The sequence below is a fragment of the Hemicordylus capensis genome, chromosome 1, assembly GCF_027244095.1.
Source record: "Hemicordylus capensis ecotype Gifberg chromosome 1, rHemCap1.1.pri, whole genome shotgun sequence".
Classification (NCBI taxonomy): Eukaryota; Metazoa; Chordata; class Lepidosauria; order Squamata; family Cordylidae; genus Hemicordylus; species Hemicordylus capensis.
This window is the reverse complement of record NC_069657.1, coordinates 55,144,436-55,158,165: the sequence shown is the minus strand read 5'-3', so window position 1 is coordinate 55,158,165 and position 13,730 is coordinate 55,144,436. Positions and strand designations below refer to the sequence as shown.

The window sequence follows — 13,730 nt, the reverse complement described above, 5'->3', positions numbered from 1 at the left end:
GATGCATAAGGAACGCCCCTAAACCTCCCTTGGAGCACCGCTGTAGGGAGCGCATTTAATCAAAATAAAGATAGCGCCTGCCTGAACTTGGAAAAAGAAATATTATTTAAGTATGCAGCGGGTTTTGTGTTAAAAAGCTGATCTCCAAGGTAAACACCTTTTGGGATATTGGCAACTTCTAACTGTAGCTCAATGTCAGAAATATGTTGTTTAATAGACTTCCTAGCACAATCGTAACCCAAACTAATAAGCATATCCAGTGAAAACCCGTAAAATTGGGATTTTGTTTTAACAAGACGCTTCCAGATAGAATCGAAATTGTCAGTTAATACCAAGGGGGCAAGTCCAGACTGAGAAAAGACTAATTTTAACCAAAATGCAAAAATGCATTTCCAATACTCCGCTTCCAAAGAGCCAAGGCCCACCTCGCGCCTAATGACGACATTAGGAACACATCTGGGAAGCTGCAATATAGATCTAATAAACTTTGTTTGAATAGCTTCCAGTGTGACGAAATTGCCAAAAGGGCCCAACTGAGCACCATATAATAATAAAGGGTAGACCTTGGCGAGAAATAGTTTAAGAGCGGCTGGAATACAAAGAGCCCCCTTTGTAAAATAAAAAGATCTAATTAGGTGGGCTGAGGGTGAGCAAAGAGGCATCTTTTAAAAGTGGTGATTCTCGTTATTAAGCTGGGGGGAAGCAATTGGCCCTATCTAACCCCAGCACAGCATCCCTCCAGTGGCTGGTGTCTACATTGTTTCTTTTTTTTAGATTGGGAGCCCTTTGGGGACAGGGAGCCATTTTATTTTTTTATATTTGTTTCTCTATGTAAATCACTCTGGGAACTTTTGGTGAAAAGCAGTACTGTATATAAATATTCGTAGTATTTTATTTCACCAATTCTATGTCCTGTACATACTAATTTTATTTGTGTAATTGGTTTCTAAAGGCTAATGACTAATACAAATCAAGAGTGCCATTTTCAGTAGCTGGAGGTGATACAGATGACACATTCAACTAGCATGCAGACCTAGCATGTCAGCCAAAGGTGAAAACCTCATTGGAAGTATAGCGGGCAGCTAGGAGTTAACAGGGCCTGGAAATCCACAGGAGTCCTATGATTGGTAGCCAGGCCCAGCCTGAAACCAACCAAATTCAAAGAGGGGGTTTCCCTCTATTTTGGGGGAAAACTGCTATCTGAGAAAGCAGAGTGGCAGGAAAAGTTCTTAGATAGAAATTGTGTTAGGTTGTTTTTTGCTTTTGTTTTAGTGTCCCTGTGAATTCTACAAAATGATTTGTTTTTCCTATTACTAACCCTTATATTTTCTCAACAACCAAGTGTTTCAGAGGGAGGGAAACCCTCCTTCTTCTATATAAGACTAGAATGCTCTGTGGGAAAGGGGAGGGAAGTTCCCTAGCACTACGTTAACAAGCCTTGAAGCCCAGGGGTCACCAATGGCAGCTGTCCTGTGAGGGTTCTTTATTGATTCCAGTTAGATGGTGGGTGGTCTGGGTCTCCTAACTCTGCCCAGTCCTGGTTACCCAAGGGGAAGGGGAGTAAAGACTCTGGCCTAAAGGGGCAAAGTTTTCTGGCACTGGTTTCCAATTGGATTGCAAATCTCCTTGCTTCTTGGTTGGCTTGTAATCATACAAATCAAGTATACTCCCCTGCTAACAGAGCAAAGAGGCACCTTTTAAAAGTGGTGGTTCTCTATTTAACAGGGGAAGAGCAACTGGCCCTATCCACCTCCAGCACAGCATCCCTCCAGTGGCTGTTGCTAGTGCCTATCTTATGTTTCTTTTTTAGATTGTGAGCCCTTTGGGGACAGGGAGCCATTTTATCTATCTATGTAAACTGCTTTGGGAACTTTTGTTGGAAAGCAGTATATAAATATTCATTGTCGTCGTCAAGAGGAGGTGGTAGCAGCAAACATTATAAGCCTCAAGGACCAGTCCCTTTAGTGGGAGTCAATCCTTCAGTCACCATTTAACCAGGGAGGAGTCTACCCAGTGGGTCTGGGAGGGCATCTTGCTAAATGAAGAACGAAGGCGCATAATAACAATCACAAGAACTGCCTCCACCCCTAAATGCCACCCACAATGCAAGCAATTACACATTTAACTCAATTAATTTAACACAACAGAAAGAGATGCAGTACAGATCTCTTTATGATGAAGAGGCACACACTCTCTCTCTCTCTGTATATATGAAAGAAAGAAAGAAAAAGAAAACATTATTCAGGTTATTCCTATGTGTGTCTTTGATTGTTAAGCAAAGAACATTTTAGCCTATTATCCTCTTCTGGGAGTATAGTCATATTTCAGCCTTTGTGGATAAAGGCAAACAACAATGTTTCTGTAGAAGGCAGCAACAGTAGAGTCATTATTAGTTATTTACCTACTCTGTCTTCATCCTCTGAATCAGAATCAAAATAAATGTCATCATAGTACTTTGAGGTTGTAGCTGTTCCAGATTGCTCAGCACTAGAAGTACCACCTAGTAACAAAAATAAACATAAAATATGTATTCATCATGGGGTCACTACAAAGGAACAGATCTCTAAACATCATCTCAGAGATATGTAAATTTTAAATTCCCTGTAATGAACTGTAGAATTAAAAATAGAATCAAAAGGTGGAATTAAGGTTGCTTAGCAAACATTAGTTAATTTGTATTCTAGCCTCGGAGCTCAGAACAACTGTTCAACTTCCCAGAACTCTGCAAGAGAGGTTGGGGTGAAAGAGAGAGGCCTAGTTAAGATGAGCTAAACCAGAGGTGTCAGGTTTGTGGGAACCATTTTGTTTTCTATTAGAACCTTGAAGTCCACCAAGTGGGGTCAGATGCAAGATAGTAGCTGAGGAGGCAGAGGCAATTACTTACTCTACCCAAATGGGATAAGCAGCACAACCTGCATACCCATGTACAGATCTACATCTGAACTACTACAGCCAGAGCAAACCTCAGGCTCACATCCAAGAGGAGGGGAGTGAAAGCTTCCACTTTCACTTTTGACTAAACCACAGTTTCTCATTATGACTGAATTTGGGGCATCTGTGGTGTATTCTAACCTAGTTAAAGAAACCAGGATACAACCCTCCTCTTGCAGAGGGGAATGAACATGTGTAAGCCTGAGGCTTGATGTGGCTCATTTGTGGTGATCTGTGCCATGGCTCATTTGTGTGGTGACCCACAATGATAGCATCTACACCTGCACAGATCAGAATCTTCTGGAGTTCAGCCTCAAAGTTTTGGCACAAGCCATGCCCCTATAGAGTGACAGCATGTTGCATTGGGTGCAGCCTCCCTCAGTTCAAATAGACCACTGCAGCAGAGTGCCAAGAAGGCAGTGAAAAAAAGGAATCACTACAGTGGAGAGAATTCTATGACTTCACAAGAACATCCACTTTTAAAAAACAGGTTGCTCAAGGATCATGTTACAGGAAAGCAGCAGCCTGTTCTCTCTCTTCGTAGTCTCTGTGCATTCATACTAATGGGAGACTAGCAAGTCACCTTACCAGCAAGAAAAGTACAATAAGGCCAGTTGAATAAGGAGAGAACTGCTCTGCCAAAGACAGCATCAGGGTAAGACTGAATATCCTAGATTCAATGCTTGATGAAGGTGGATGGTTAAGCCTTTGTGGCAGTCAGGCAGTGTTCAAAGATAGGTATGATCAAAAGCAGTGGAAGCTGCTAGAACATGTGGAATGTATTTAGATCCAAGTTGGCCCCAGGTAAAAATGAGTGATGGTGGAAGTCTATCCAGTTAGAAAGGCACTGGGAGGAGACCCATAAGCCCTTGTAAGGTCTAGAGTTAGAGACAAGGAGTTGCTGAATCTATCTAAAGGGTTTAGATTGTCACAGAAGAACAATCTCAGGATATGAGGGAGACAGAGAGCATAGCGCCCATTTGCTCTCAGAGGACAGAGCCAACAAGAACACAGGGAAAGTGATATCCTGTGCCATGTGGAAGGTGGAAACTCCTTTAGGTTAAAAGGATATGCCAGTTCAGAGGATGACCCTGTCTTGATAAAAAGTGAGGAAAGAAAGACTGGCCCAAAGGGGTCCCAGTTCACCCGCACATTGAACAGAGGTAACAGTGAGAAGGAAGGTGACTTTGAGGGAAAGGAGGCATACTCTGCATGAAGCTAGGTTTTGAATAGCTTAGACATGAGCTATGAGAAGCTAATGGGTAAATGCCTAGTCAACAAAGATCATAGTGTGAGAAAGTAGATACGGAACAAATTCTTGAAGAAGTGCCTAATGACATGACATATATCAGGTGGTATATAAATATGATAGACACACACAAGATAGAAGAGAGTTGATGAAGAGATGCAAGGCCATGACAGCCACGATGTAGACCTGAGAAGAGCAGGTATTAAGACTAGAATCTTTTAAGAAGAGAAGATGGAACAGCATAGTGACAATCTGGGCTCAATCAGGGAATTCCAAGTAAGATAGTGAAATGGGTCCACTTGGGTATAGGAGTGGCGGGGGAAGGCTTCCTGGATTTGAACAGGACTCATCTAAAGTCAGAAGGAAGTTTGGTCAGGGCAGGATCCTCCAGGCAATAAGATGGAGTACAGATGTCCAGGAGAACCTGTCTCTTATCCAAGGCAGGTAATAAGGGCTGAAGGGAGGTGGATGTAACATTCTCGGGAGAGGTGGAGGAGAGTGGTGAACTATGGCTGACAGCGCTCCCATGAAGAAACAATTTGACTTGTTGATCTGGAGGTTTAGGAAAACTTGAGGAAGCAGAGGGACTGGAGGAAAAAAGTAAGGCAGCCATTGATTCCAGTCAAGTAGGAAAGTATCTCCAAGGGAGAAGGGGTTATGATATACCTTGCCGCAGAAGAAGTTACTTTGGACATTGAGATAAGTGGCACAGGATTATAATAGTTTCTCGGGAGCAGAAAGTAGACTGAAGGATACAAAGCATTAGGGTCCATTCTTCCAAGAAAGTTGCCCACAGATAAAGCCCACAAGGATGGTGTTGTGGCCCTCAACATGCACTACTGAGAGGAGAATATTATGGGTAAAGCATCAATTACACAGAAGATGCGTGAGGGGAAGAAGGGGCCTTGAACCTGATCCTCCCTGTTTGTTTATGAAGGACTTTGTGGTCACATTATGATCTGTATTGATTTCCCAGCAAGGAGACTCTGGAAAGGCTTGAGAGCTTTAAAAAAATGCAAGGAGTTTGAAGTAATTAATGTGTCTTGTGGATTTGGCCTGGAATCAGAAGTGGCTAATCATAAGCATCCTGCAATAGACATGTGCCAGTGACGACCATGAGATGGAGTCAGTGTGAACATAGGAAGCTGCCTTTTACCAATTCAGACCTTTGGCCCATCTAGCTCAGTATTGTCTACCCAGACTGGCAGTGGCTTCTCCAAAGCTGCAGGCAGGAGTCTCTCTCAGCCCTGTCTTGGAGATGCCAGGGAGGGAACTTAGAACCTTCTGCATGCAAGCAGGCAGGTGTTCTTCCCAGGGCAGGTGTTCTTCCCAGAGCAGCCCCATTCCACTGCTGCCAGAACCTGAGGGGTATACACGTGTGAAACAGGAGCCATAACCCAGAATTTGGCTTTTAAAAAGCCAAATCCCTAAGGAGAGTATCTTACAGTGCTCACATTCAAATGCAAGCCAGGGTGGATCCTGCAGCGCCAAGGGGACAATTCATGCTTGCTATCACTAGACCAGACAAAGCAGAATCTGGTGAGGAGTTTTTAATGGGACTGCCACCAGAGGAGGGAATATCTTATTTCTTTAGGAACACAATCAAAAGATATCCTGGAGCCAATCAAAAGATATCCTGGAAGAAGCACTGAAGAAAATGTACCAAGAGGCTGTTGAAAGAGACTAGTGCTATTGTGGCAGACATGACCCTGGAGGCGGCACAGGATGGTGAGGGCAGAGTGCCTCTCACCTGTAATGAGACATGTAAATGTCAGCATGATCAGAGAACAAGAGGACATTGGCCTCAGAAGAGTCTAGGACTGCTCCTTGGTGTGTTTGGAGAGGCAGAGAGATGACTTTTTCCAATTTACAAAAAGGCTTGGGAATAAGATGGGAGGGTTGTGCCAAGATGGTGGATGAGGGGTCAGTCAGAGTGCATGATGAGAAGCCAGTCATCTATGTAAGGCAGGCCTGCCCAACTTTGTCCCCTCCACCTGTTTTTGGACTACAACTCCCACAATCCCCAGCTACAGTGGCCAATAGCCAGGGATTATAGGAGTTGTAGGCCAACATCCGCAGGAGAGCCAAAGTTGAGCAGGCCTGATGTAAGGGAAGGTGATGCAACATTTGCAGAGGTTGGAGAATTACAGAATTCAGAATTGGAAAGGCCCCCAGGGGTTTTCTAGTCCAACCTTGTGCTCATTGCAGGAAGCTACTAAAGCTTCCCTGGCAGATACCAGTCTGGCCTCTGTTTTAAAACCTCTAGTAGAGAGAACAGCTCTTTCAGTTGGGAGTCTTCCTAGTGTCTACCCTAAATCTGCTTTCTTATAATTTCAACCAATGGTTCCCTCAGGAGCAAGAGAGAGCAAGCCTACTCCTTCTTCTATGTGACAACCCTTCGGGTATTTGAAGGCTGTTCTTATGACTGCTCCTATCTCCCCTTTGTCTTCTCTTCTTCAGGATAAACATATCCAGCACCTTCAACTGTTTGTCGTAGAACTTGCTTTCCAGGCCGCTCACCATCTTTCTTGCCCTTCTCTGACTCTGTTCCAGTTTATCAATGTCCTCTAAAATCTAGTGCCCACTACTGGGCACAATGGCCAAAACAATGAGCACGATTTCACTGATGTCTGGAATCTGTCAGGGCTGTTGCACAGCTTGAAAGGTCAATATAGCAAGTCAGGTGTGACCGGATCAGAACAAAGTAGAAAAATAACTTCTCTTGATCTGGACACTCTGCCTTGATTAATGAAGCCTAAGATTGCATTAGCTTTTCTTTTCGGAACTGCACCACTCTGCCGGCTCATTATCCCCTAAGACACCGAGGTCCTTTTCACACTTACTGCTGCCAAGCCAGGTCTCTCCCATCCTGTACTCATGAATTAGATTTTTCTTACCCAAATGTAGGACTTCACATTTAAGAACAGCCCAGGGAATGCAGGAGGCTGCTGCAACTGCATGTGAGACATTTAAGATATTTAGTTTATAATTGCCATTTTGTTTCTGTGTGTGACTTCTTACCATTTCTAATGCCACTGCATTAGTAGCTTGACATAGATAATGAGTACAAGTAACTATTACATTGGAAACACACACAACCCCAGGTATTATGTACGATTTCCTATATTAGTAAAAAGCATGTGATCCAAAAAAATGACAAAGAGTACACCTTTCAAATGCTTTATTGAGTGTGAAATTAACATGTTTTAGTGATGCAATTTTCTGATTAAGAAATACGTAAAGTTTAAATTGTTTTGATTTAAATCAATCCACACTGGAATCTGAGGCAGATGATGGTAAGTACCCAGATGTAACATGGTGCCAAGTTGGGAAGAAATGGAGGTGTCTAGAGCCAAAGGGAGGGTGTGTGCTCATGTTAGTTTGGTGTGCATGGGGGGCTTGGGTCTGGAAGTAATGGGCTTTGACATAGGCAAAGGAAAAATGCTTTTAGGAGGCAGGCATAAAAGAGGACAAAAAGAACTATCAGTAGGCAAGAAGAAAGAGCATCAAGACTAAGTCTTACGACGGCGGGACCGTGATTGGTGTTGGGCTAGGCCCCTAGAACGGACAGTTGACCTTCGCTTTTGGGCACGCTTCACAATATCATTAGTGCGGGATCCAAAAAGTACATCTCCATTGAAGGGCAGATCTTCTATACGGGAGCATGTTTCAGGGTCTAAACCCGATGAACGAAGCCAAGCATGGCGGCGGAGTGAAATAGCACTGGCCATGACTCTGGATGCACAGTCACCTAGGTGGAGGGTGCTGCAGATCTGTTGTCTAGCCAGGTCGAAAGCTTCATTCTGAAAACCTGTGGCAAGCTTCCGCTTGTCTTCAGGCAGATATTCAAAGAATGGTGTCAGTTTTTCCCACAGGAAGTACTGATAGCGTGACATACAGGCCTGGTAGTCAGCGATGCGGAGTTGAAGGGCAGCTGTGGAATAGAATTTACGTCCCATAATATCAAGCTTGTGACCTTCATGATCAGTGGGGGTGGCGAGTGCTTTCTGTCTGTTGCTGGATTGTGCCGCTTTGACAACTACAGAATTGGTGACCGGATGGCGGAAGAGGAAAGAGCAGTCCTGTTCTTGGACACGGTACATGGTCTCGAGGTAATGAGATGTAGGAGAGCGGGATGATGGTTTATCCCAGAAGCTTTTCACAGTTTCAATGAGTCTGGGGGGCATGGGAAGTGCAACTGCAGTGTTCATCATATCGAAGACTGGGTCCTTAACCCAGGGATGTTGTTGTTCGACTTCGATTCCGAGAGATGTGGCCATTCGGGTAACTTGTTCAGTATAGAGGTAGTCTGGAGGGGAGTCCGGTCTATTGCCACCCACCAGCTCAGAAGGGGATGAGCTCGAGAAAGCATCCAAAGAGAAAGAGACATCAGACTCTGAGTCAGAGGAAGCAAAGGGCTCAAAGTCAACAACTGTCTCGAGATGTAGATCAGGTGGAGGTTCGGTAGTAGCTGCAGGTATGACGGTTGGTGTCAAAGTGGGTGTTGGAAAAGGTATGGGTTCTTCCACCAGGGCTGGTACAGGGTCCATCATGGTAGATTCTGGGGCAGTGACCCGAGGCACCAATCTGACATTCGATGAGGAAGCAGGCTGCAAGTCATAACCCCAAGGAGGCTGTGAAACAGTGGGAGAAGGAGGCGGCCTACGATAACTGCAGTAGTCTGGATGATAGCGACGGTGACGTGAATGGCAAGGTTGGTCCCAGTATTGTGGAGGTGGCAAACGGGAAGGAGAGCGGTCTCTGTGACGGGATCGAGAGCGGACAAAACGACGTTGGGGTGGAGAACGAAAATGAGAATAGGAGTAATCCCAGCTGTCACAATCCTCATGTTGAAAATGAGCTGAATAATAAGGGTCGTGGTAGGTGTTACATGAAGTTGGAAGAAAGGGCGCATGTTGAGGAAATTGCTGACCTTGGTGGTGGTATCGAGGGGTAGCCCGAGGGGCCACAGGCTGAGAAAGTTCAGTTGTGAGGTCTCTGGACCGTGAGGATGGGTGGTCACAATCCAATGGCCCAGAAGGAAGATGGACACCCTTGGAACTGGAGTCAATGTACTGGATGTTGGATAGAGGCTCATCTTGTTCTGCCAGGGTAGAAGGGAGAAGCTGTTGAAGTCTTTTGAGAATTGGATGGTAAGAAGTAGTAAAAAGGACAGAAGGAAAGGCAGCTTAAAGTCAATCGAGGATAAACTCGCTTGGCTGGTATGCCAAACAGAAAGAGAGGTTCTTCTAGATGCCACTTCTGCAGTAGTTGAAGAAAAACTGAAAGAAGTGACACAGGTCACACCCAACTGAACCTGTCGTATTGCTTCATGGGGCATGACTTGTGTCAAAACTCTTGAGGCTGAGCTCCAGAAGGTTCCAAAAGATATTCTGCACAGGTGCAGTTCCCATCAGTGTGAATGCACAGAGATTGCAAAGAAAAAATATAGCTTAGATGATTGTCTGAATTCTGACAGTTATTTGCCAAAGATTACCCAAAAGTTTAATAGATGAGCAGAGATTTGTTCCTGGCCTTCGCATATTCAAACTCAACATTCTAGCAGTGCATCACATGAACCTCTCTGATGACACAAATAATCTTTTGAGCATCAAATCATTTCCACGTTTTCTATTCAGCATTGTTTCTCAGTACCAAAAGCACATGTTACAAGCACACTGCCACAAGCAAATTAAGCAAGACTGTTCGTGTCCAGACAGTAGCCCAGTTGAGCATGGTAAGTTCATGTTCAGACAGTAGACCCTAGCTGGGCAAGATAGTACACAATCCAAAGTGTGAGAAGTGTCCCAAGGAATCATAGGCAGTTTGTGCCTACTATAGCTATGAGCAAACTGGAGGCAGGCAGCCATATCAGCTACATGGACCAGTCTGGGCTGAAACACTGAGGGCTCACAAGTGACATTCCTTCAAATCAAAGCTGAGTTCATGAGCTTTATATCAGATTTAAAAAGCGATAGGTTAAACTTGGCAATGTTGCTAAAAGATCACTTTGTCTTGAAGAGGTATTTATATCAATTATACATCCTCTAAACTTATTTTATGGAAACTTCTATGTCAAGGAGGAAAATTGCTTGAAAACTCCCAGGTAACTAAGATAAACCAAAGGTGGCTTAAGATAGCAGTGTTCATTTTTGTTGTAGACTGCCATGTCAATGGGAATGAAAGGTGTTGTGGACCAGTGCCCTGCTCAGGAACTAGTTTCTGCTAGAGGACCACTCTGAATTGGATTGCAGGAGGGATGGATGACAGATCCAGCACCTACTCCCAAAGTGGCCTGCCACAAACTCTCAGTGCTATAGCATTCCCATGGGGGAATGAGGTTACAGCTCAGAGAAAGAAAATGTGGTTTGCGTGCAGAAGGTTTCAGATTCAGACCTTGGCAGGTAGGGCTTTAGGTAGGGGTTTGGAAACCCCTGTCGAACTGCTGCCAATCACTGTAGATAATATTGAACTAGGGTGGACCAATGATCTTACTGAGTACAAGGAAGCTATCTATGCTCTCCAACTGTTCTTTCACCTTTATATTCTTCTTTAGCTTCTTATAATTTTCAGTTTTAATTTGAACCTAATAATTGTTTTTAATCTGACTTTAAAAAAAAATAATTATTACTTGTATCTGTGTCTATCTTATAGTTGTAAGCTGCCCCGAGCAGTATTGCACTGGAGGAGTGGGGTATAAATATTTTAAATAAATAATAAATAAATAATATTTCAAGCAGGCATCACCCCTTAAGGAGGTAGATTTGGCCCAGCACACAGCTGGCATAGTCTAGCACAGGGCAGCACACCTTTGGCCCACCAGAGGTTTTTTTGGACTACAACTCCCATCATCTCTAGTGATAGTGGCCAACAGTCAGGCATGATGGGAGTTGTAGTCCAACATCTGCAGGAGGGCCAAAGTTGTACATCTCTGGTCAAGCATAACAGTGGGGAGACAGCCATCAGGATCAATTCATATTTTACAGTTTTATAACTATATTTACTTGAAAGTTGTGACTTCCACTTGCCCTCCATATTTTTCATGGTACAGTCTAGTTCAGCTTCCATTTCCTTTTGGAATTCATCATCGCTAGAAGATTCACTTTCACCAGTCAGACATTCCCTAATCAGTTTTCGCTTTTGTTCAGGAGTGCCATGCAAGAGCACATCCACTTCATCTTCAGAGCTAAAAGAACAAAATGATGAAATATTAGTGATCATTATTCCAGAATGAATACAGCAACCCTATCAGCAGCACAACAAATACACTGAAAGATTTTTTGTGTGTACACAAACACACACACACACACACTTTATTTTGAGGAAAACTTAGTTGCAGAACAATAGTGCTGTAGCAACAACAAAAAATCTGACTATTCTGTTTGTGTAATGTCTCAAACTGTGAGACAAAGGCAATGAAGAGTACAGTAGAAAAAGGAAGTCAGAAACAGAGTTGTTTAGAAGACAGCAACCGGGGAAGAGAGATAGGGGAAGAAAGGAAAGATGAAAGAATGATAGCTGAACATAATGAACACCTTTGAATAGCCTATTGCTCCCAACCCCACCTTATGCCTCTTCACTCCAACAAAGGCAGCTGGGGAAAGTGCTAGGAAGGTCTGTTTCCCAGTAGTGTCTGCACACTTTTCAAGACTCACTGAGACATCCTATAGCTCTGCTTTTCTTTAAGAGCCCTCCCCAATGTTGTGCACAGGATGCTCTACAGCAGTGCTGCACAACTTCGGTCCTCCCGCAGATGTTGGACTACAACTCCCATAATTCCTGTTAGCCACTGTGGCTGAGGATGATGGGAGTTGAAGTCCAAAATCAGCTGGAAGGCTGAAGTTGCACTGCTTTGCTCTATGGGGAGATAAGTATCAGGAGCAGCCGCAAGGGATGATGTGTACATGTTTCTGCTTCAGCCCTTCAAAGCTGAATCTTTGCACAAGCCTCTTAAGCTTACTGATTTCAGTTACCAGATCTGATATCCAAAAGGCAGCTGAGACACAGATATTTCCACAGTTGTCAAATGAAAGGAAGGATGCCTCTTTTTGTTTACAAAAATCCTGGCACTGAGGACTGCCTGACAATCCTCGGAGAAATATTTTCAGGAGGCACAGTGGACTGCAGAGGGAAAGAGACTGGCAAAAATGGCTCTTCCTCCATTGTGTACATAGTCTGGTTTGGGGGCATGCAACACTAGTCTGTATGTCAGCCACTGAGTGCCTCTGAGCCTGTGCAGAATCTCTTTCACACAGACTTTCTTAAAAATAAGACATAATTGCAAAGTGCCCCAAAATGTACAGAGATATTTTCCTTTATGCTTTCACACCTATCTAGAGACTCTTTAGGTGCAGTGTGAAATCTGTTGTCTTACACCTCAGCCTGCCTACGATAGCTATGTCCTCAGATGCGTATCACTGGTCTGATAGATATCCTGAAAGTAAGCTGTCAGGCAGCCACTTGATTTGTAGGAACAAGTTCAGGCTCTACTTTGAACTGATTAATTCACCTGGACAACAGCTGGGAGAACTACAGAGATAAAGCACACCACAAAATGGTGACAAGCACTTTCTTCTTATTAAAAAAGCAGAGTCCCATGCACTTGTACATGCATTAATTCACTCCTTGAGTACAGAAGATACAACTAAATTGCACAATCATACAGCTGTGGATGTATGACTTTGTCAAGATGCATGTCTGGGTATTTCAATAGGGAGAACAGAACACCAGAGTCACTATGTAATTTGTGGCACAAGACACCTACTCTGCCTTAGAACAGTCTCATTAACAGCAACTACAAAACAATACACGACCCTGCAGAACAAGACAAGGGCAGTTTGCTAGTTCTCTGGCTACCCAAAGTGAGAACAGTGAGGAATTCTGGAGATCCAAGCCTCTGTTTCAGAGCCTATCAGGAGAGATTTGCAAAGAGCAACTAGCCCTGTCCAATCGCAGCACAGCATTCCTCCAGTGGCTGTTGCTGGTGTCTACCTTATGCTTTTTTCTAGATTATGGACCCTTTGGGGACAGGGAACCTTCTTATTTATTTTTCTATATAAACCGCTTTGAGAACTTTGGCTGAAAGGCGGTACATAAATATTTGCAGTTGTAGTATCTGAAGATCTCAAATACGTTTTGCAAGAACAAGAAAGGAAACGAGGGGGGGGGGAGAATGCCACTCCTCCTCCCCGCGCGAGCTATTTTCAATATTAGTTTAAGAAAATGGCAGTGATAGGCTCCACTCACTCTCAATTTAGGTTCACACGCATCCTCACCCCAACTCCACAAACAGAGCGAAAGAAGGATCGCCATTGCCACCGCCCACCCCAGCCGCCGCCGCCGCCGCTACTACTATCACCCCCCACGCAACCTGCTCTGTGCCGGCTCCTCATCACTGGGCTCCTCGATCAGGTAGGGGTCATCCTCCTCCTGCAAGCGGCTCATGGTGATGGTCTCCTGACAAACAATCACAACCTCCTTTCTCCTCGGCCTGTTCAGAAACGCTTCCCACCTCTTCCGGTTCCGCCAAGCCCGGAAGTTGTCTAGGCGA

At 44.2% G+C, this 13,730-nt stretch overlaps 1 protein-coding gene across 2 annotated transcripts in view; it reads right to left on the bottom strand.

Moving 5' to 3' along the window:
- The window catches only part of EAPP (E2F associated phosphoprotein), a 22,830-nt gene extending 9,100 nt beyond the window's left edge, over positions 1–13,730 (bottom strand). Inside the window, exons 1-3 of one of the 2 annotated variants that reach the window (XM_053287162.1) lie at positions 13,551–13,722; positions 11,185–11,366; positions 2,402–2,500 (exon numbers count right to left, since the gene is read on the bottom strand). In XM_053287162.1, coding sequence (XP_053143137.1) covers positions 2,402–2,500; positions 11,185–11,366; positions 13,551–13,624 — 355 coding nt within the window. In that variant the 5' untranslated portion in view covers positions 13,625–13,722. Of the gene's footprint in view, positions 1–2,401; positions 2,501–7,346; positions 9,285–11,184; positions 11,367–13,550 lie in introns of those variants that run through there. The other variant, XM_053287161.1, reaches the window with a different exon arrangement.